This window comes from Colius striatus, chromosome Z (genome assembly GCF_028858725.1).
Source record: "Colius striatus isolate bColStr4 chromosome Z, bColStr4.1.hap1, whole genome shotgun sequence".
NCBI classification, from domain to species: Eukaryota; Metazoa; Chordata; class Aves; order Coliiformes; family Coliidae; genus Colius; species Colius striatus.
In genome coordinates, this window is record NC_084790.1 from 71,092,492 (window position 1) to 71,115,816 (window position 23,325).

The window sequence follows — 23,325 nt, forward strand, 5'->3', positions numbered from 1 at the left end:
TATCAATAGAGATGAAGTAGAAAAGATATGTTACACATGTAATATTGTCACTATCTTGAATTGTGCAAATAATCTCACCATTTAGTTCAGTATCATAAAAAAAAAAACAAACAGAAATAATTTCAAGAAAAGTGACAAGTGCTTCAAAACATCAGTTCAATGTTGTTTAATCCCACAACTCTTTTCTTTCCTTCCATTCTGAGTGAAGAGTCAGAGGGCAAAGCTGCTGTGCTCTGCTCATTTTCAGATTGAATGCTTGGCACAAACAAGAAACCAGGGAGACGACAGCCAGATTGGAGATCTTTGAGAAACTAGGTATTTCCCAGGCCTGTGGCACTCAGACCACGTCTATCTCAGAAACAATCGTGTGAGAGAGGTAAACAGTTTTGTCAACTCAGAGAAAAGGCAAGTGATGATTCTTTCCTGGGATAAATCAGCTTAACTCCATTTCTACCCTGACATCAACTGAGGATGGGACAACTTTCAGGACTTGGCATTTTTTTGCAGTAGATCTAATTAACATCAAGTTCCTAAGCTTCTGACTGGATGTGTCTGTCCTTATGAAAAGCACTGCTGTGTGTATTCCATAATAAGGCTCCAACCACTGGAATCAACCACAATGCTGCTCCCACAGTCTCAATGCTTACTGTAGAAGAGGATATTTTCTAAGTAAGGATCAGAATGAAGATAAATCAATGAAAACATAAACACTATGCTTTTTTATCAGACAATGTATGTTTTCTTCCTTATTCTTCAATCCTGAGGCTCCTAAGGGCAGCAGAAATTTCTGGAGTCTTTTTCTGTCTATCTGTATCTGGGCAGAAAGTTGCGTGCCCTAACACAACATGTGGATCACAGCAAATAGCACAGCAGTGACTACGCATGACTGTTTTCTCTTTATATATACCCTGAGCAAGGATTTTTCTCATCTCATACATCATTCACAATCCACTGCAGTGATTCCCCAAAGTCTGTCTGTACCTTCAGCACAATGAAGAAGAAATAGGTTGCTTGAAAAAGGCTGCCGTGTCTCTCTAAACAACTACACCGCAAAATCCCTGAGGCTGTATTTTTAGCAGTGCCCCAGGAATGCATTTCCTTTAAAGGCTCTAAACAGGAAGAACGACAACAAAATAAGGGATGCGCGTTCAGTCCTTCAGTCAGTTATTCCAAATGTATCACTTTTAACAAGGAAAGTTTGTAGTTGTACCCAATAAGAACTCTCACAACCAGAAAATGTCATTTCATGTCACAAGACTTTTAAGAGCAAAGCTGATCTTCCTGAAAGACATCCAGAAGAAAATAGTTAATCAAAGTTGTGCTGAATACGTGAACAAACTATTGTGCCTACAGTGCTTGATATCTGGTTGTCATTCATTTTATAGGTATTATTGAGGAATAGTAACTTTCAGCAACTAAGTATTTTGGAAGACAGCAAATAACTGTATAGTAGGCTGTTCATCACAAGCCTCACAAATTAATATGGTAGCTGCACTCACCTGTTTTGTATCAGGAGTCATCAGGTTTAAGCTGGTGGTGGAGATATTCAGCATTATGCTCATTCCTGCAAACTGAAGATTGCTCTTTCCCAAGATGCTAGAAAGAACTTTGCTTGGTGGCTGTGAGGACAGTGGGAAAAAGCACATTTTCGTTCTCTGTTCACTTGGAATGACCTTCATTATAAGCAGGGTTAACTGTAATCTTAAAAGTTTCTAAATAGTTGCTGACTTCTCAAAGATCATTTCATTGCAACAGCTGTTTTATTTTAAAGATAATTTTTCATTTTCACTACTACTGAATAAGTAGTAATAGTAGCAGTAGTAGTAATAATAATAATAATAATAATAATAATAACAGATAAGCAGGTATTCATCCACCCTTGACCAAGCAAAATAAGGGTTTGTTGAGACAGCAAAGTATTGTCCTTATCAAGGGGTCAAGCAAACTAAGACAAATGCCTTGAGTCAGTATCTTCAGATGGTATATTCTTATTCTGTAAAACCAGCTTCAGTTCCTGAAGAGAAATCTGTTGTTTGCTCTGCATCTACTGACTGATGTATCCTCTTCCCACAAGGAAAATGGGACTCTAGTGATACTGAGACAAGATGCTCTCAAAATGGGATATACAGTGTCATTACACTTGTAGACTTCTAGCAGTCGGCAAAAGCTCAGATAAAAGCTACAACCTCTGTATGCAGAGGTACAACATACAGCTAAAGATTACTTCTGATAGCAAATAAGTGCAAAGCATTGGAATGCAATAAAGGTGATGCAATAATATTGGTAACTTTCATGGGCCTTTCACTAGACCTTAGGAGGTTTTTTTAGCAATACACGCTATGCCACCAAAGCAAAATTTGAAAAGTTCTCCTCTTTGTTAGCTACAGGGAATGACACAGCTGCATAAAAGCAACCTCATGCAGGTAATCACAGCCTGTACCAAATCAGGCTTCCCAGCAGTAACAGACCAAGTTCTTCCACTTGCTGTACTTGCACTGCTGAATATATATGCTGGTCATTAGAATATCAGAGCAAAGCTGTGACTAGAGGCAGTGTTCCTCTGCCACTATATTTGCTGTTGTCCTAAGCTGCCTGAAAGCTCAGGAAATTTTGTCCCTAGCAGGATAGATACATTTAACATTCCTCACTCCTTTACTCACATATACTCAATTTTAGCTTCTTTTCTTTTGGTATCATTGATCAAAAGTATGCTACATCTGTGCTGCTTGCATGTAATATTTGCACTGTACTATTTTAGCTTTGTCTTTGTTACAGACCTAGTACTTCTTTCACTTCTTTTATTTAAAATGAGCCTTCTTGAATATTCCTGTTTCTTTCCTTAAACCTTCATGGTTCCCAGCTCATGCCCAAGAATCACCTGCCCTGAGTGTGGGTAAAGCTTGAAAACATGGCCCCAAGATGTATGTGTCACCATAAACCAAATCATAAGCCACTAGTGGCAAAAGCATGGTGAAAGTACAAACCGGCAAAATAAATCTGTCTTCAACATTATCTGGAATTCTGTTGCTGGGCAAATGTTTTTCTCATCCAGCACACTTACTTTAAAAATATTGTTTCTTTTCTTCTAAAGCCAGTAATAGAGCAAAGTGTCTTGCTAGGCACTAGGGACTCTGTTTAATCTACTTTTCGAACGATATTTTGAGCCACTTTGCTTTCCAGGGAAAAATATATCTTCCTCTTTACTTTCAGATTTAAAAACAAAAGCCAGAGAACCTAGAAACACTAAGGAGATAAATTTAGGAGGTGAGGGGAGTGGGGACTACAACCTTAGTTCCTGAAACAATTCACCTTATTTCACCAGGGAAAGGTTTTGTGTTGCAAACAAGTGGCATTTCATCCCATCTCCTTCCGCTGAGATTCTGCCTAGGTGGGAGAGCAGCTAGGAAAGTTCTTCTGTGGCCAACAACATGCACAAGGGCTATAACAACCTGCTTTCCATGCACTTTCCCTTGGAGAAAACATTAAACCACAGCTTTGTTGGCAGGCCCAGGAAGAGCAGGCAGTGCGAGGGTCTTGAAAGCCATCGGTGCAGAAGCTTAGACTTCCTTCATTCCTTGACTCAGACCCTAACTCCTACCACACAAATAAAAGCATGGTAATAACCTTGTCAGGCTAACACCCACTGGAGCTGCCTTTAGTGCTGGCTACAGTGCATCAGCCACAGGTGCTCGTGGACAGAACATAGGGAACAGAGGATCACCTAGACCCTCTCTCTGTTTCCAGAAATCAGTGATTTTCAAACTCCTGAGTTTTCACTAGTTGAACTATGCTCCAAGAACACTAAGTTCTAACTGATCACTTTGCAAACCCTGTAAATTTTTGGCCTCTGCAATAGCTTCCAGCACCTATTTCCACAATTTACTCAGGCATGTTATGAAAACACATCCCTTTTAATTTGTTTTACACCTTCTACATGCAATACATAAAAGAAAGAGAAGCAGGTCAAGGAGGCCAGCAGGTTGAGGGAGATTCTTCTCTCCCTCTACTCTGCCCTGCTGAGGCCTCATCTGGAGTCTTGTGTCCAGTTCTGGGCTCCTCAGTTCAAGAGGGACAGGGAAGTGCTGGAGAGAGTCCAGCGCAGGGCCATCAAGATGATCAGGGGAATGGAACATCTTTCATATGAGGAAAGGCTGCGGGAACTGGGGCTGTTTAGTCTGGAGAAGAGGAAACTGAGGGGAGATCTTATTAACATTTATAAATATCTAAAGGGTGGGTGTCAGGAGGTTGGGACATCCCTTTTGTCTATAGTAGATAGTAACAGGACAAGGGGTATTGTGATGAAGCTGGAACACAAAAAGTTCCACTTAAACATAAGGAAAAAATATTTCACTGTGAGGGTGACGGAGCAGTGGAACAGGCTGCCCAGAGGGGTTGTGGAGTCTCCTTCCTTGGAGGTCTTCAAGACCCACCTGGACATGTTCCTATGCGACCTGATCTAGGTGAATCTGCTTCTGCAGAGGGTTTGGACTAGATGATCTCTAAAGATCCCTTCCAACCCCTACCATTCTATGATTCTATGAAAACGCAGTGGGGGTGGGGATTGTCAGTAGAAACATCAAGGCAAGCCACAATCTTTTTTCCTAGATGTACCCACACTTCTAGATGCCTATAAAAGCAGATCCTCACCAAGACGGTAAGATGCAACATACAGTGGGTAAAAACAGCCAACACTTTAAATCATTCATGATCTGCAATTCTCAAAGCTGCTCTAAAGTCACCTGCCTGCTGTGCCTGGTCCCTTCTGTGTTGAACTAAGAAAATGCAGTCAACTGCACTACACGAAGATAAAAATACCTTTCGTCTCTTGAAGGCTCCTTTGGCACCAGGCACGGCTTCACAAACACGACTGATTGCTTCCCTGAAGAGACAGAAAAAAACTTTATGGCAAATAAATGTGTGGGTTTCTTCATAACACTTGAAATGCACTAGGAGAAAACAGATTCAGATCTTAGTTTTGTTCAAAAGTGAGGATAAGGTCAGCTAGCTTTCTTCTCAAGGCTAAAATATGTGCAATCCAAATTTGTATTACTTCAGTGCAAAGCAGAAGACAGTAAATAGATAATGTTAGTGTAAGGAAGAGTATCTTGAGATGTACAAAGTGTAAAAATGTTTTCTCACACTATCAAAAAGATCTTTCCTCACCATAAATTAGAATGTTTGTCTAAATACCTTCTTCCAAGTCTCATTGTTGTACCTTATTATGCCATGAGGAATCTATGACGTGTCTTTCCACTTTCTTTTTAAACATTTATTGTAATGTAAGACGTAGTACCTATCATTTTTCTCACTACTATTTTATGCACTTTGCCAGTGAGAGCAAAACCATCTGGCTTTAGGTAACATCAGAAACCTGAACTATTGCTGGTAATATGCCTGTTGCGCACAGTACACACAGTGCACAACATTTTAATTTATATTCACTCAATATGACCTTGATAATTTATTTGTGGCCTTGTTTTACTATTGCAAGCAGAATAAATGCCATTGACATTTTTTCTTCAGCTTCTTAATCTTGTTTCATTCTTCCCATTGTGCTCAGGTTGAGTGAAAGAAACGTGTGCTGAAAATTAATTTGAATTCACACTCTCTCTTAGGAGAGTAAGTAGATACTACAAAAACTCTTGAAATCATACTGCTACAAACAAATCTTACAGATCCTTTCAGCACTTAACAACATACTATTTGAATAGGCAATCTCGTCAGTATTTAGAATTTGCTCCTGTGCACAGAGACCTTGCAGTGACCAGTAGATACAAAACTGTAAGAGACCTGTCCCCTTGATACTGTAAGACAGTGTAGCTGCACAGGGAAGAATAAATGTAACTCCCAGCTTTGTTTAATAGTTTTAAACATGGATTGAGGCTAACAGCACATTATATTTAGAACTAAAAATATGACAATAAAACGTATTTTAGAAACAAAAACCCAAATCAAACAAAACAGAATGGGAGACAATGGACTACAAGCTAAAGAACAGTCAAAATAATAAAAACCTTGAAACATCATCCTGATAAAAACACAAATTACTTTAATTTTATGCCATATGCAGGGTGATATTTCAACTACGCACTAGGTGAATGCACTGGATCAACAAGTGAGTCACAAGAGAAATGTCATACCCGTATCAGCATTCAATATACAATCGTTCAGCAAATGTCACAGATTCATCTCATTGCAATAAGTAATTGCTATATAGTTATGCCTCAGGTGCTTTTACCTAGGACCCAGTATGCAGTTTAATTCACCTGAAAGAATCACATGAATTTATTATTTTGGGGGGTGGGTGTTTGTGTGGGTAGAACAGGTCTTGCAGCAGGTTTAAAGTCCTGTCATTCCAAAGAAGTATAAAATTTATAGCAAGAGATAGTCAAGAAAGCTTTCAGGCACAATTCTTTCTTCAGATGCAAAGGACAGCTTGTTTGTTCCAGATTGCCATTCTCTTCCCTGTCCCCCTGCAACTACATCTGCTTGTCTAATAAACTGCCTCTCACTACAAACTCTGCCTTGCCTATGCCCTCACATTGCCACAGCTACCACAATACTCTATTTCACAGTTCAGTACCTGTATTTAGTTCCCACATTTACCAAAATGCTGCTTTGACTCCTAACAAGTATTTTAAAGTGACTACTAACTTTTTTTGCAGAGTAAGTAAAAATGGGTCAGTTTAAAAAAGCAACTCTGTTGTGTCTTAGAAATACAGCACAGCAAGCAGCCCATACCATGATCATAATGGTGAGATAGGTTACTCCTGAAAATGTAATCGGGAAAAATTAATCTTTTTCTTCTCCACCAACAATGTTTTTTTCTGACTCATGAAAAGCAAAAAGACATTATGTTTTACAGATCCATCCCCTCAGCCTTCCTAGAGAGCTAAAATTTGTAGTTTTCCATCTCTTTCTTGCACTTAACCAAATACTTTGGAGGCAATAGGGTGGGAAGTCCAGGCCTGTGACAGTCCCCATCCCACTACTATCTCTCAGACCCATGCCTTGTGCTTCACCAGGTGTGTCTCAGGCATTTTTTCTGCAAGCTGTTGACACAGAGGCATCACCAGCAATTCATCCTATTTGTCGCCTCCAGTTGTCCAGTTAGCACATTGAGATCCCTCATAGGTTTGCCTCTCACTAAAAGGCTTTGTTTCTCAGAGACATGAAATGTGCTTGAGAGATAAAGTTGTTTGTAAATTCCTTCCTCTTCTTATTTGCCTCCACCATCTTCTCCCTCTAGCAGCAACATGGAGCAGGTAGGGAGAAAAGGGAATATTTAGATTGCCACGCCTGACAAAGAACCATATGCAAGCTTATTTTTCTGGTGCAGGCCTGGGATTTGTGGTGGTTTTGCTACTACCTCTTCTGCCTGTCAGTTTCTGATAATCAGACATAAAATGTACTACTCAATAGACCTATCTGAGTCAAGGACCTTGTTGATCAAAACTGACACTTGAGTGTAGGAGAGGAAACGTACCAGCTGAAAAGGCAGAAGCCCAGAGCTTAGGGTTGGCAAGGCTGCCCTGGTTACTGTTTGTACATCCCCTGCCTTGGCACAGCAGAGAAAGCCCTAAGCAGTTGAAAAGCCAGGATATGTATCTTCACATTCAGTTACAAGGCACTATAAATTTCTCCAACTACCTGTCTCACTTTTAGTAAAATATCTTGGTTTTACTGAACTCACTCTTCCCAAAGTCTACAGGAAGACTGAAGCCTGGAAGTTGGGGGAAAGACCTGAGAAAGGTTTGTTGAGATACACGTCAGATGACACAGGACATTAGAACTTTGACAACTCTTTCAAGTAGTTTTTGAAACTCTGTGAATACTACATGTACTCAAGCAATTGCAGGGTTTAACTTAACAATGCTCTTCGTGAAAATGCTAGGAAATTCAGAAAAAATATTCTGCCTAGGCAAGTCTGCCTTGTTCTGCCTAGGCAAGGTCAAAGCGGCCTCACAGAAACTCTGTGTACCTGCAACAAAAGGCACAGCACTTTTCCCCCTCTGGGAGTTATGTAATCTTACAAAGATATGTGATTAAAAATAGAAGTAAAAAGATGACTGAATATCTGCCACAACACTGATATACACTTTTACCACGGGAAGGACTCCCATATCGCTTTGTTTAGAATATTTTTGATCATTTTAGGAGAATTCTTTACACAGATACCCTGATGATGTGGAAAAGACATCCTAAAGACTCCTTTCTAACCTGACCCACCAGGCAGCACAGGCAGATATACGCTATTACTTAGAGAATCAGATTTGCAAATGCTTCTGCAGCATGAACACCTGAGCCACAAATCAAACCCAGAAATAGATATTCCTGTTAGTTTTGAGTGTGCCATTATCTGACTTGTGCATGCAAACACCTGCCTGAGGCAAGCAAAAGCAGAAGTTCTAGATATATCTGCACAGCTAAACAGTTGCACAGTCTGGAAAAGTTAGATGTGACTACATTTTCTTCCTTTCCAATCTGAAAGTTATTTGACATAGACACACATTACACCTTGCTAAGCCACATGCTGTTTCAGTACCTAGGCTCAGATAAATACCAGTGTAGTTACCCTGATCTCTTGTAAAATTAGCTACTGGGCTGTCTGCAGTAGGGACCACATGCTGAGTTCCAAATCTGTCCAAGAGTACTTTCTGCTTTGCAGATGGTCATATCATGGAGTCATTTTCTTGGCACAAAACGTGGTGTGTATTTTGCATATAACTTCAGCATGCAAATACATCCAGTGAAAAATTACCGACAAGCATTTTCCAAGGCTGAGGCTGACCTGTTCTGCTTTAAGGTGACTTGACATCTCTCTGTCACACACACACACACACAAAAATGCACATTTTTTTCCATTAAAAGGCTAATGCCCTAATATTTTTCATAACTTTAGTCATATTTTACTCTGTTATATAAAGTAGCCTGCTCAGGAAGCTCAGATCTGTTCCTCTATGAAACATCATCACATGAAAACACTCTCCCTTCTTGTAGTTTCAGAGATTTGGTTTTTTGGCTGTGATGCTATGTTTTGTTGTTGCTGGTTTTAATTAATATTATTTAATCGATTATAAACCAGAATTCTGGAACTCATAGTTCGGGAAAATGACAGGGACATACACAGCATTTTCAACAGATTTGGAAAAAGCATAGCTATCTCAAATATTAACAAAAGAAACTGTGACTAGTTTTTAGTTTGGAAAGTTTGTATGACAAGACTTAAAAGTCAACCAGTATTCTGTTAGTATCTTCTATTACTCTATAGTTCCCATGTGTAGGTCTTCATGGGTTAAAAAAGAACTGATATCAAAAGATAGACTTCCGTATGAAAGTATGACATATCTAGAACTGTACAGTAGGCTTTCAGTTAATTCTTAACTGTATTATATTTCTGCCATTAACAAAAAAATCATTACAAGGTGTTTTACCGATGTTGGCTGAGGAATTACAAAGTCTATATTAAATATAAAAATAACTTGCTTCTGAAAAAGAAAAAACAACAGAGACCAAAAATTAATTTTTAGAAATCTGTTTAATAATTTAAATATCATTTGTTCATTTGCAAAACAGACAAAAAGAGCATGTGCTGCCTGAAGTAGCACAAGGGACGTTCACAGGCTCTGAAGACTAAACTAGTATGTCATTGTTGACAGAACTTTAAACGCTATCTGGTAAACTGACCTCATCTGGAGAAGCAGCTAAGGGAAACAGAACAAAGAGGATGGATGGATGGATGGATGGATGGATGGATGGATGGATGGATGGGAATGGGAGGCTAACTTTGTGCCATGGATGTGACCCCTGCCACGAGCTCAGGTGCAGGGAGTACTCCTGCAGGGGAGCACCCCCAGACACAGAGATCCCGCAGTGCCATTTGTCTCTCCAGCCTGGCTGCAGTAAAGCCACTCCTGACTGCAGCAACAATGGGAAGCCTGGAGGAAAAGGCTTGTGGAATAAGGTGACATTGGCAGATGTGGCACACAAGCTGTTGTCAAACATAGAGCAAGGAAATGATGACTGACTCTTCCTTTTCTTCCCCTCAGCTCTTCATTTTGTTTCTTGAAATGGATTTTTTTCACACGTAGAAAATCTACAAGCAGAAAATGAAAGGAAGCTAGCAGACTTCATTTTAGTTTATTGAATAAACTTCATACAGTAAAAGGGTTAGTTCTGGCAACTGTTAGAGTATGCTATTGAGTATCTAGCATGCAATCACAGAATCATAGAGTCTTAAGAGTTGGAAGGGACTTTGAAAGCTCACCTAGTCCAACTCCCCTGCCAGAGCAGGACCTCCTAGAGTAGGTCACACAGAAACTTGTCCAGGTGGGTTTTGAATGTCCCCAGAGAAGGAGACTCCACAACCCATCTAGACAGCCTGTTCCAGTGCTTCATTACCCTCACAGTGAAGAAATTCTTCTTTGTACTTCTTTGGAACCTCTTATATTTCAGCTTGTACCCATCATTGTCCTATCATTTGCCCCTTGTCCTATCATTGGACATCACTGAGAAGAGCCTGGCTCTATCTTCCTGACACCAGCCTTTTATATATTCTATCCAATGATTGTTATCCTTAAGCTCCTTCATCTTCAATGTGAGACTTACATCAATATTCTAACAGAAGTCCATGAACTTCAGAGGACTCTTGCTTTAATGCCAAGGAAACTTTTTATTCATTGGTATGCTCAATGACAGCTCTGTTCTCCAAATTTATAGATGATCTATCTTTAAGGAGTATTTGAGGCAATTTCAATACAATCTGTATCTTCCTCTATAATACGCATGCAAGCTTCAGAAACTGTTTCATTCACCAGTACCAGAGAAGTCTATTTGATCTTGACTCTTCTAATACACTAGTTCTGAACAATGAAACTGTTTATCCAGTAGCACACCTCATTTAGATATCTCTTCACTCTGCACATACACACAGAGTCAGATTTGTGCTTGGCAAAACTGAAGCAAACATAACATTTTTCTTCCTTATAGCTATGGCAAAAGTATGCCTCCAACAGGGGATACCAGAAAGGCACAGCTGCTCCTCCACTGCTAAGAACATAGTCATATCAACCTGCAATTAAGCATTATTTAGACTCTAACATTCTTGGTTCTTAATTTGTGATACCTTTCAGAAAGGAGACCTTTTAAAATATTGGTTGCAATTTTTACAAATATAAAGTAGGTGTATACAGAACCTCGGTGATGAATGCACATCTACAAATGCCTTCCTTCTGCACAGCCCTTCATCTATCAACAATAAGATCAATAAGGAGGTTTAGATCTATTACATAGCTCAATCTTTAACTTCTTTTTTGACCTTTTTTTCCACTCAGACTGATCTCTAGCTCTTTATCCTAGCAGCAGTCAGGGACATGGGGAGAGAGAAATTAAAACTGTGCTCTGTTGCTAAACCAGGATCAAAGTAACCTCCAGAACAGCTTGAGCCTCAGGTCATTTTCAAAAGTGTTTCTCTTAAAGAGCAGCTCATAGCAGATATTTCAAAGGAAGCCATAGTTTACATTTACTTACAAAAGTAAAATGAAAAAAATTAGTCTAACAAGTACTTTTCTCTAATTTTTTCATGTCCAAAGCAAGATTTTGGTGACAGATATCCTACAAAACCTCTTCTTTATTAGAGAGATGTAGTCCTAACACGGCCCTTTTGAATAACCCCATAATATACATGACACTTTACAAACACAAAAACTGTATTTGCCAAATAGGATTATCCAGTGCTAATGAACTGCTTGGACATGCCATACAACAGACACTCAGATTCGTTACACCTTTGTTTCTCTGTTTAATCAAGCTGCTAGGTGATAATAGTAGAAGTTCAGAGTATCTTTGTTTTCTCAAAAAAATCAAGTGGAATGGGGGACCTCAACTGATTATTCTCACTCAGGTTTTGTATTATAATACGTTAGTCAAATTGATCCAAATACTAGCTAACATTTTCTCTACTAATATTACATTGAAAACGAAAGCTTTCAATGTTAACAATACAAAACTCTATTTACTCTGACCCATTGCTATGCTTATGACAACTGAACTAGCAAATGTGAATTATTCTCTGAAAGTATCAGACACTATAGGCGTCATTGGCCCACTCAGAGGTGAGATGTATGAATTATAAGGATGCCTCCACTCATTTGTGAGAATCTTTTTCCCAGTGAACTGAGCAGTAGTCAGCACCCCATGCTTCCCAGAACTTTGGCCTTGAAGTAGGTGTGCACAAGGAAAGAGGATTCTCATTCACATCCCTCCCGGCATACAGCTGCGCGTGCAGACTGTGGTGCGGGTATGTGTATTCTGTTGTCCCTAAACACTATCTCCAAAGCACAATCCTCTAAGCCCTACCCCACATCCAGCATTCACCAGCAGAAAGCAAGGGTGAACCACACTCACCTTCCAAGCAAGAGAGCTTGTTAAGAAGGAGGCTGAATACAGAATTCACTGCAGATAACGTTACCTATTCACCTTCAAAAAACACATTCTTCCTTTTTGATGCCTTCCATCATTTCTTTCCATGATGCTTGCTGACAGTGAATTTCTGCAAAGAATATAGATATGGTTGAAAGAATCACAACATCAGCTGAACTTCATATTGTTTAGCATTGGACCCAAACCCAGCTCTAAAATCTGCACTTCCATCACCTCCCTTCCAGAAGCTTATAATATTGGCAAAAGTAGATTTAATTTTCAAAATTAATAAAGTTCAAGGCTCCAATTTGTGTAGGGATGTCCTTCAAATTTCTGAGCCTTAATGGGGCTCAGAGAGAGAAATGAGATCAGAGTATGGATTTGGACCCACTGCTGACACAAAGTATTTCAGTCCTCTGATATACCTGCTATTAACAGAGCATGCAATATAATGTTTTACTCAGCATGGAGAGGTGTGGCTTTCTGAAGCTGCATGCAGCAAACTGAGTGCATTCAATTAAACCCCAGTGAACACGTAGCCTTGTAGTCCAGACACTGCTGTATGACAAACACTGCATGCAATGTTATTCTAATTCACATCAGTGCATAATTATAGTCATGCATACAACACAGGAGTATAACTCATTACACTAAACCAGATCTAACACTAAGTGTGCAAACATATGAAATGCAAGCACTGCACATGTTGCAAAAGAATTTTACCTGATTTTTAATTTGTTTTTTTAAACAAACAGCCTGGGGGCACAAAGGGCCTGGCCACACAAACTTAAGAGTGGTCCCTTTCCATGACGACAATGGTAGGTATAGATGAACTTAGCATCACTTGCCACTTGCAGTTAGTTCAGTACTCTCGCCTGCTAGTCCTCCTGTTCCACCACTATGTTGAAAATTAAACACTTCTGTTTGTCTTGCTGCCCAAGAAAGTCATCTTGAGTTCACGTATGTTACAAGAATTATCACTGGATGAGTAACGATGCAATATGAGGAGTCAGATGGCTTTTATTTATCATTATGCATAACTGCTGACCCTTGTCTTGCACATCCATTCATTTGCCCAAGAATTCATACGCCATTACATTCATTACAGAAAATGCAACTGATTAATACCAGTCTATTTCTCCTGTAGTGAAAGAATATTGAGATTTCAAATATGTAACAATGAAAGGAAAAATCTGTTATACATTGTGCATAGCTGCTCATTTTTCCCCAAATCAGATCCAAAATTAGGACAATACCTTCTGTCAGGCACCACCAAGGTTGTTAAGATTCGATGAAGAGTGTAAGTGAAAGTGCTTGCTCACTGCTTTCACACGAAGATAAATGTACTGCTGTAAGTCACATTTGATTTACATAAAGTGAAAAAGCAAAAAAACCCGCCAAGTCACAGGCCAGGTGTAATGGCATTAGAAGGCACATGCTAACTTTTCATGTGGTTGTAAAAAGGAAAGAAAGATTGATGACCAAACTGCTTCCACTAGGGTTTCAATCCAGTTCCCGGAGTTGAAGTCACAATTCTTCATTTGTCAGAATAGTCCATGCATATACACTGATGTACACCCTTTCCTAATGTATTAGTTATAACTGTTGTGATTTTCAAAGCCATTTAAAATACCTGGACAAACTTTTCCCATTAACTTTTTATTTAAAATGGATGTCTGATTCACTGGAACTGGAAATCTTAGTCCATTTTTTAAGTAATTTCTAAATGTTCCCCTGACAATTTAAGTGCCCTTTACAAGCACTAATCCATTTAATCACAGAGTTATCTGTCACTGGGGCTAATGTTTTTTTCCAAAATAACACCAAAATTGCAGCAGAGCCAGAGACTACACATCTCTTATGATTGAGTCACAAAAGTTTTTTTCTTCTAGATGTTAGTGCTGCTCATCTAACTTTGGGGTTTCTTTCCTCCTTAAGGCTAGCAGAGAGATAAAGTGACATAATAACTGGAAGACAGAGAAAAGGCAAATGTAGGATTTGTGAAGGAAAAGCAAGTCTAAGCAAGCAGGCTGGATCAGAGGTGTGATGTGGTTTTAGAAAGCGAGTAAGTGTTTTGTATGTGTCACGCATGATACAAGTTTATTAGGAGGAGATGCATCCAGACTTCCACACTAAATCAGGTAACTTGACTCATCTTTTCTACCTGTGTTTTACCAGTAAGTACTGAACAATACCTGAGGTCATGTTGACCCAAGACAGATCACTATCTTCTATGGTCGATTTTACAAGGTTTGGGAAAAAAAAGAACAGATTAAACAGATGTGATGCATGCAGTGGGATCAATTTTTATGCAATTCTGTGTCAGAAAAGGATCACACATGTCTTGACATCTATTTCTCCAGTAATGAGAAGTGGTACAGAGAAATTTAGACAGGCCCATGGACACAGGAGCTTTTACTGCAGCTATGGATCTAGGTTCCTCAGCTGGAGCAGTCACAGCTAGCATTACTAGGTCTACAGGCCCAAGTCCATCACAAGCCATCAGGTTACAAGGACACTTTCCTTACTGTCAGCAAGCTGCAAAGAAATCAGCAACGGATATATCTAAATATAAATGTAGGACGTAGTAGACATTAATTCACATTTCAGGTGATTTTATTTGTAACCAAAAGTTTACACAGACCACTTGGTGCCATGTGTCTTCTTAACAGAGAACTGGTGCAGGTACTTTCAAAACATCAGCCTTATTAATTCAGTACATATCTGAGGCTTATACTATGTTTCTTAATTCATAGGAACAAATTAATCAGCAAATGTGCTTTTAATGATTCCTTAAGAATATCTTCTTAATAAAGAATAGGCTTGTATGTGAAATGCTACATGACAAAGCATATAGATGCTTAAAAGTTAATGGAGACATGGCATGGAGATTTCTACATCCAGATGAATTAATGATTAATATGAAAGAGCCTGATTCAACAGTCATCTAAAAACTCCCACTTTCAAAAAAGTTTTACATCAGGAATTACATGATTAGAATGATGAGTATTCCTTCTTTTTTGATAAATAGAAAATGGCAAAATTGCAAAATAACAAGTAAAACTGGAAGATAGAGCTTTCTAATTGGAAAAAATATCCATGCCTTAGTTGTGGTGAGAGAAATATGAGCCAAGAAAATGCGCACCACCTAGTAAAATATGCTATAACTTAAAGAGAAAAAAATATAAATCCAGATCTGCTTTACAGCAAAAGTCAAGAATCATTTTTGTATTGAAATAACTATATGACAAAGATACTTTGTTTGCACAGACCACATTGCTTTAGATCAGCAAATATCCTAAATTATTAATGGCAGAGCTGTGCCTTTAGGCTAGGTAATAAGAAAAGTGCAAAATTTTTCCAATGAAGACATGTAGTGAAAGAGATTGCAGAAAAATAAAGCCCAATTCAGTTCACCTTTGGGTATGGAACACAAAACCAGTAACTATCACAACTTTTTTAAGCCAGTATCATTTATCTTCCAAGTAGTAAACAGAAATGTGTCACCTCCATTGGAACTACAAGTCTGCTTAGAGACGAAATCATTTTAAAAGGGTCACTGCTGCAAATACCACAGAAATGTACAAGACCAGTTTTAAAAAGTATAGTAGTAAAATTCTCAAATGCCTCCACTGTCTATATTGCCTGAAAACCAGCACTGTCATTTGCTCATCCTTGTGCTTTTACAACTCTCATCAGTCACAGTATTTTCGCAAATTAATGATCTCTAAGCATTTACAGTGTCCTATGTAAATCTGCTGTATGCAAGTTTAACTCAAAGCAAATGCATATAGACCATACAATCATAATCCAAGCCTAAAAATAAGTATTTTTCTCATTTAATAAAATAAATATTTAACTGTCTATGATATGACAAATGGCTTACAACAACCAGCAACTGTAAGATGTCTCAAACAGCTGAAACTCAAGCACTGTATTCAATCATATCACTTTACACAGGTTCCTTTGGAAAGGAGTACTTCATTATTTTTATGCCAGAATTTGGACTCCACTTGCTAGAAGACACCAGTGTTACAGTCCTCTGAAATCAATGAGCTCAGCTTTTCAGGTGAAAACACCCACAAAACACACTTTTCTCTAGTTCTCTGACAATAGTCTTCTAGAAACAATATTATTCACAGATACTTCTTAAGACAATGCTGTACTTAGGTACTGCTCTTCTTAAAACATCATGACGAGTTTTTAAAGTATTGTAAGAACCTAATATGAGCTTAATGTTTCTTACAGTCTGGAAAAGGCAACATTCTTTCATTTGTCTCTGTTATCCTTGTGGTGATATATTTTCATTTCTATCCTTTGAACAGCCAGTTTGCAATGTGACATATTTTCAAAAGAAATTGTTCTAAAAACCTGTAAACATGTGGCTCCAAACCAGCACACTAGACTAATTTTGACAAATGGATTGTAGAGTTTAAGCATATTGTAATTCTCACTGGTCTAAGTGTCATGAAATTGGTACCCATATAAGTGCCTTATTTGGAATAACAAAGAAAGATTTTCTAAAACACTTCACCGGTACATCAAAAGACTGTGAAGAAAATATCCTTTAAGCCCTATTGGAGCTATATTAATACCAAGTGAGAGATTCACCTGTAAATGCAAAATGAACAAACGGACTAATGTTATCAAAAAAATATTTTCTACATGTTTTGTCATCTTTCAGGCCTTTCCAGAAGTTACTTTAAAAAACGTATTTGTACAAAGTCTTACCTTGCAATCTGTGTTCTAGTATTGAAGTCAAGAGATCTCATTGAGCGTAAGACTTCTATACATCCCAAGTACTGTAAGGAAAAAGAAACAATTGTAAAATGTAGTATGACTATTCTTGAGTTCTGGCAGAAAATGAGGCTAATTTTTTAGAAGATGTTGCACAGTTCTTATTTTCACATTTGATTTATCCTACATGTTAGGTAGGTTTTTATGGTCATGTTCTTGTATGTTGCAGGTTTGTTCCATAAATATTTTATTTCATTTAAGTCTTGAGTTTGGTTCAATATATCTTTAAACATTAAATCCAACCACTGTAATACACCTAGTCCATAATGTGTTCATGGGCTATTTTTTTTTAAAAGGAAGTGTGGTGAAGCAAATTCATCTAGCAGTGGCTATCAGGAAAACTTTATTTAAGTGGGACAGAACTAAGCCTCATTAGAACAACAACAAAAAAAAAAAGGTAAGCTGTAGCAGGGAAAGATGAAAAGAGCACTTGCAATCCAAAGAGGATTGCTTAATAACCAGCTCAGGGACAGATGGAACTTAATATTTTCATTACTGGCACTAGCATAAAGATAGAGGAAAATGGTAACAAGATGCACTAAAAAAAAGTACATACTGGGAGATGGCTTCAAGAGTGTCACTCAAGAGAGGAATTATTTAATGACTTAGCTAATACTCGGAAAAAGACAGACTTACAGACCCCGATTTCTGTTCTGCATCTCCATGAAAAAGTGGGAGTAACGTTAGAAAATACGTTAAAATATAACAGTATCTATGACAGGAGTGAGAAAAGCTCAGGTGATTCTTCTAGACTTGCTTCCAAAACTGGGCATAGTTTACATTTCTTGGGTTCTACATGCAGCTACAGGTCTTGTCAGATAATTGGACAGTGGTTTTGTTCAAACTGACTCCTGACTGTCATATCCCATGGCAGTATCTTTGCATGTAGGATTAAGTATTCAATCTCACACCTGACTTTTGAAAGTCAGGGGAGACAGGGGTGAGCATGATAATGTTATTATTACGTTTTTATATCATTTTTATGTGAGTTTTTATACCTATTTGCAGAGCAATGTAATCTATTTGTTTATGAAACTGGTGTAAAAACCCAAGTGAGGACACCATTTTGTGTCTGCTGAGGAACTTTATATTGAAAAAGTGATTGTGAAGTGCAGAATGCCAACAGGTTTTTTCTATAGAAACATGCATACTACAAACCATTTACAAGCCAAGGGTGTATTTAGTTTGTTTTCACACGTCCATTATATTTGATTTATTGCTATCATATGTTGTGAAGTCATTATCTAGGTGGTCCTGCTCTGGCAGGGGGGTTGGGCTAGATGATATTTTGACGTCCATTACAACCCTTTAGATTCTGTGATTCTGTTATTCTGTAAATAAAATAAACTAGAATATAGAGTGACTTCTATTCATTAAACTGATGGAACTTGAATTACAATGGCCCATAGTTTTCTGGGAGAGGTTGTTTCAGGATCCATTTACTAAATTTTTTTTTAGCTTTCATGCAATCTTATCTTGTGTTTTTTTAAAAGCTTGTAAAGTCCTCATGGAAAATATCTTGTCTATAGAGATACTGACACATGGAGTTTTCATGTCATGAAAGGGTCCTACTCTCACAATGTTTAGATTATAATCACCTTTCTATTAGTGCAAAATTAGGTAACCCTTGTGTCTTAATACAAGTAGATTCCTTTTTTATGTTACTTAAAGCATCCAGAGCAACATTCTCATGCTCAGACGCAAGAAGATAAACAATTAACTCAATTTTTAAGTGTCTCAGGGAGTGATTTGATTTGTCTGGAGATGAAATTCTTTAAATGTCAGTTGAGATAATCAATTGAAGTCAGTTAACTTGGGACAACATGAAACAATGAAAGATGTCTTCCTGTACTCTTTTTGTGTCATTTTCATTTAGTTCTAGGATGCTTTTGTATACAAATATTCCAAATATTTATTTCATGTGAGATACTTTTGTAATTAAAGATGTTATAAATGGTGTAAGTATTCAACTATCCCTTTGATTTTGTGTTACTGAAATACTTGTTTTTCATTATTTCATCAACTTGTTCATTTAGACCACTCAATACTGAAACATTCTTGGATTGCACTTGTTCCTTCACTTATATATATTTGCCACAAGTCTTTAAAGCAAAGTAATTGTACAAGTTGGAGAACCAGGTCCAACATTTCATAAGTAAACTCTGGCACACAGATTGACAAATACATGCAGGCGTGCAAATAATTACACAAACATATGTGCACACAAGTCAGTGTCAGAATAAACATACAAATAATTGGACAGATATCCATAAACATACTTAGAAGGCGTGCATTTAGACTCCTTTGAGTCATACTCCTGAGCTGTGTTAACAAAAGTAGAGACAAAACCAGACTGAAGGAAGGCCAGATGGAAAAATTACCCTATACTTGTTTTACATATAGCACGGAGACAGCTGAACACAACATAGTAAGGTTTGCAGTATTCCTGACTTATCAAGGCAAAGATGGCAACTGATTTTCTGGGATAAAAGATGTGAACACTTAATCACCACAGCATGTTTTTAAGTAACAGAATTACTAGAAAAATTGACATTCAAAAGGTCCAAAGGCCAACTACAGGGACATATAACTCACCTACTGCTATGCTTCAATTATTCCCCAAGACCAACATTGCTCTCTAAAAATATCCATTTGAAGTACATCCTGACAAGGATCCACAGAAAGAAGACATACAACCAAGATAGCAAGTGAATAAATTATTCATTTATTTCAACAAATATATATTCTGATTAAAAAGAAGTGCTACCTTTTGCTTTAGGCATTCCATGAAACATTTAAAATATAGTTATAAAACAGTCTACTTCTAAAAACTTCCTCTTCATCCAGCACTTAATGCATATTCTAACCAATCAGCTACAGTACGCTGTGATATTTATCAGCTTCCATTAGCATCCTCCTTTTCATTGCTCAGGAAACAAGTATACTGAGACGCAGCACACCTTGAAGAAAAACTCCTGATTCCAAGCTCTCTCATTTAATGATCTGTCTTCTGTCTACTTTCTGACATTTGAACGAGTTTCCACCTTGCACCCCTTCATTGAATGGTACTATGCCCCAAGAAAAATAGTCTGTCATATGAATCAACACTTTTTCATTCAGAGGTTTTAGACTCATAACTAGTACATTTCATGCTAAACAGAACCTTGCGGAAAGCTGATGTAAATCTGAAAGCCATGACACATGCTCCTGGGACTATACTTTCTCACTTCATGATGTTCCAAAGTCGGTAGCAGTTACAGTTTTTTTCCAGATAAATGTAAGAGAAGGCTACATATCCCATGTTTCCGGTTTGTCCCATAGGTGAAGATATATCCATGTTCCCTAAAGTATCTCCGTCTTCTCTACGAGTCAATGAGAAAATTTTTGTTTAACTATGAAAATTTTTTTACTATATCCCATGTAAGAAAGAGTACTGAGTTCTTCCAACATTTGTCAGAAGCAAATAGTTCAACACATGCATGCCGAGTGCATTCCTGTGCTTGGAGTGAAAGAAAGGGCAAACAAGGGTAGTCACTGTCAGAACTGCCTTTTGCTCCACAAACATGAACAACTTTGTTCAGTGTTTCCTAATAAGCTCTTCAAAATACTAAGTTACTGGAAGAAATCTTCCACTGTTTGACTGGGAAGCTAGTAGTAACAACAGCAACAAATATTTTTATAAAAGTGTCGCAATATTTAGCCCCATACAGCACTGCAAACTGTATGAGGAGTGACAAATGCTTGAATGCTTGAATGGCATACACACATCTAATAGCAGACGAGTGTCTGCCCTGAACTTGAGTAGCATGAAAATCTGCCCATCAACTACTCTCAAATAAAGCAAGGACTCCTGTCTCTGAATCTGAACTACTGAAGCATCATTAGCTCACAAAAGCTACATGGGTATTCTTAGTAAATTAGGATAAACTGGTTTCAATCTGTGTAAACCAGATGACCATCATCAAATCTAAGTTATTTGCAACACTGTAGATTGTACCTGCAACAAACTGAGCCTGGTGCAACTTATGTAAGAGATTACATGGTTAAATCAGCAAACAAACATGCACTTTCATTGTTAGCCAAAAATTAGCCAGTGCTGTCAAATATTGATGTATCTGGAACTTGCACTAAAGTTGTATAGCTGCTGATAATAGCCTGAAGGCTCAAAAGATAGATTCAGACTCCTGCAGTTCAGTTTGGTGTATGTAGATCTAGCTTTTTAAAATAGAAATCTCTGAAACATAAGACACCTTGTAATAAGCTGGTCAATTCACTGCAGGTTTCTCACCCACATGCTTAGACTGTGCTTCTACTTGGCAACTGCAAAAGTATCATTCTACTTGCCACATTTGTTTCTCACTGTATCCTAAGTCCTGTGCTTACATTTTGATTATTCCTTGTTTTCAGGGGGAGGGGTGGGGGGTGTTTGTTTTTTGTATTTTACTCTTGTTAGCCAAATAATTAGTCCAGAATAAAAGTATGTTATAAATGTAAATGAGTAGTTGGCATGAATTGACTTGTGCGAGTTAACTCCAGTTGAGGACTCCTTTGCTTAAAAAGTGCTTTTATTTCAAATTCAGACTATAGTGCTTCTGTTGCAACTTAGAGAGTTTCACAATGTCCCACAATACTTACAACTAACTGTCAATGCTGATATCTACTCCTAAATCATATTAAGATTCAAGCCCAGATACACCCTAACAAGCAGATCATAATACAAAAATAGTAACAACCCACTACTTGATTTCAAGTTCCTACATTTGCCCACATGTAATAGTGGAGCCAGTCAGGATTTTTAGTATCCATACCAATATCTAAAAAAGAGAAGAAAAAAGCCCAGAAGCAACCCAAGACACAGTCAGAGACAGCAGGTTTGATAATTGCAAGTATCTTTAAAAAATATTTTTTCCTCTAGTAAATTAATATGAAACAGTAAACCTGAAACCTTTTGCTTTCATATTAGATGAATTTCCTAGCTTAACCAAATTTACAGTACTCACTTTCTAAACCACTGAACCAAAAAACACCCAACAAACTAACAAGGAGCTGTAATCAGAAGGTGTTCCCTTTAATAAAATTAACTAAGTAAAAGAAAAATAAGTGCAACAATATTTCCCAGTCCTTTAAACTGTGCTTTAACTGAACATTTATTACCTTGAATATCTTACTAATTTAAGTGAGACATGCACCACAAACTACTTTACTCAGCTAATCATCAGGAAAAGATCTCACAAAGACATCATAGTATAGTTATATGCATTTGATTAAACTATACAGCATCCTGTCACAGTAAATTCATTAATTTTGTGAAGACAGGAGAATCTTAGAAGCATTATAAATTCATGAAAACACTAAACTTTTATGTTGAGAGAAAAAGTTTTAAACATACATTTTAAAAATATTTTGGGCACATTTGGCGATACAAAACCCTTGGCAACCCATAAAATAACCCTCTGATTGGCAGTTATCAGTCCATCAGGTACTTCATAGTATTGATCTGTCAACACGTGCAGCAAGAAGTCATCGACAAAAAACTGTCTGGAGGAAATACAATAATGACACAGTCCTTGCTGGTTTTTTAAGATAAACTGGGTATGGAGTTATACCTAGAACTTGAAATATATAATTATCCTTTCATTTAGTTGCAGCAAACTCCCTTAGCCTATGGTAAAGCACTTCCACAAAAGGTTGTAAAGGTATTGGTCTGCAGCAGGAGGCCCTTTCCTTCCACATCTTCAGGAAAGCTAACTGCTTGGCATTTTTGCAGACAACTCTTCCATCCTTACTCATGCAGCCTGCACAAGGACCTAAAGCCTCCACACAAATACCTTTGCACCCTTTGATCTTGACATAATGTGCACACCCCTGTACCAGGCTAGCTTATTGGATTTGAGTGGGAGGCAAAGAAAGTCTGGAGGCATCAATCTGCATCCAGATAGTTGTGAGAATTCCTTTTTTAATATGAAACAGTGGGTCCTCATCCTGATCACAAAAATGGCCCAGGCATAGAAAACTGACCTTCCTGAGCTCTTCTTCACCTAAAGTCTCCCATTAGCAATGCAAAAATGAAAAGGAAATGAGAATGTGCTAAATAACAGTGCACACAGC

The 23,325-nt window shown here is 37.9% G+C and overlaps 1 protein-coding gene across 1 annotated transcript in view; it reads right to left on the reverse strand.

The window, feature by feature from the left end:
• SHC3 (SHC adaptor protein 3) overlaps nt 1-23,325 on the reverse strand; it is a 59,477-nt gene that overhangs the window by 21,277 nt on the left and 14,875 nt on the right. Inside the window, exons 2-4 of the mRNA XM_010206906.1 lie at nt 17,152-17,222; nt 4,816-4,879; nt 1,500-1,619 (exon numbers count right to left, since the gene is read on the reverse strand). Of these exons, the coding sequence (XP_010205208.1) occupies nt 1,500-1,619; nt 4,816-4,879; nt 17,152-17,222 (255 nt within the window). The remainder of the gene's footprint in view (nt 1-1,499; nt 1,620-4,815; nt 4,880-17,151; nt 17,223-23,325) is intronic.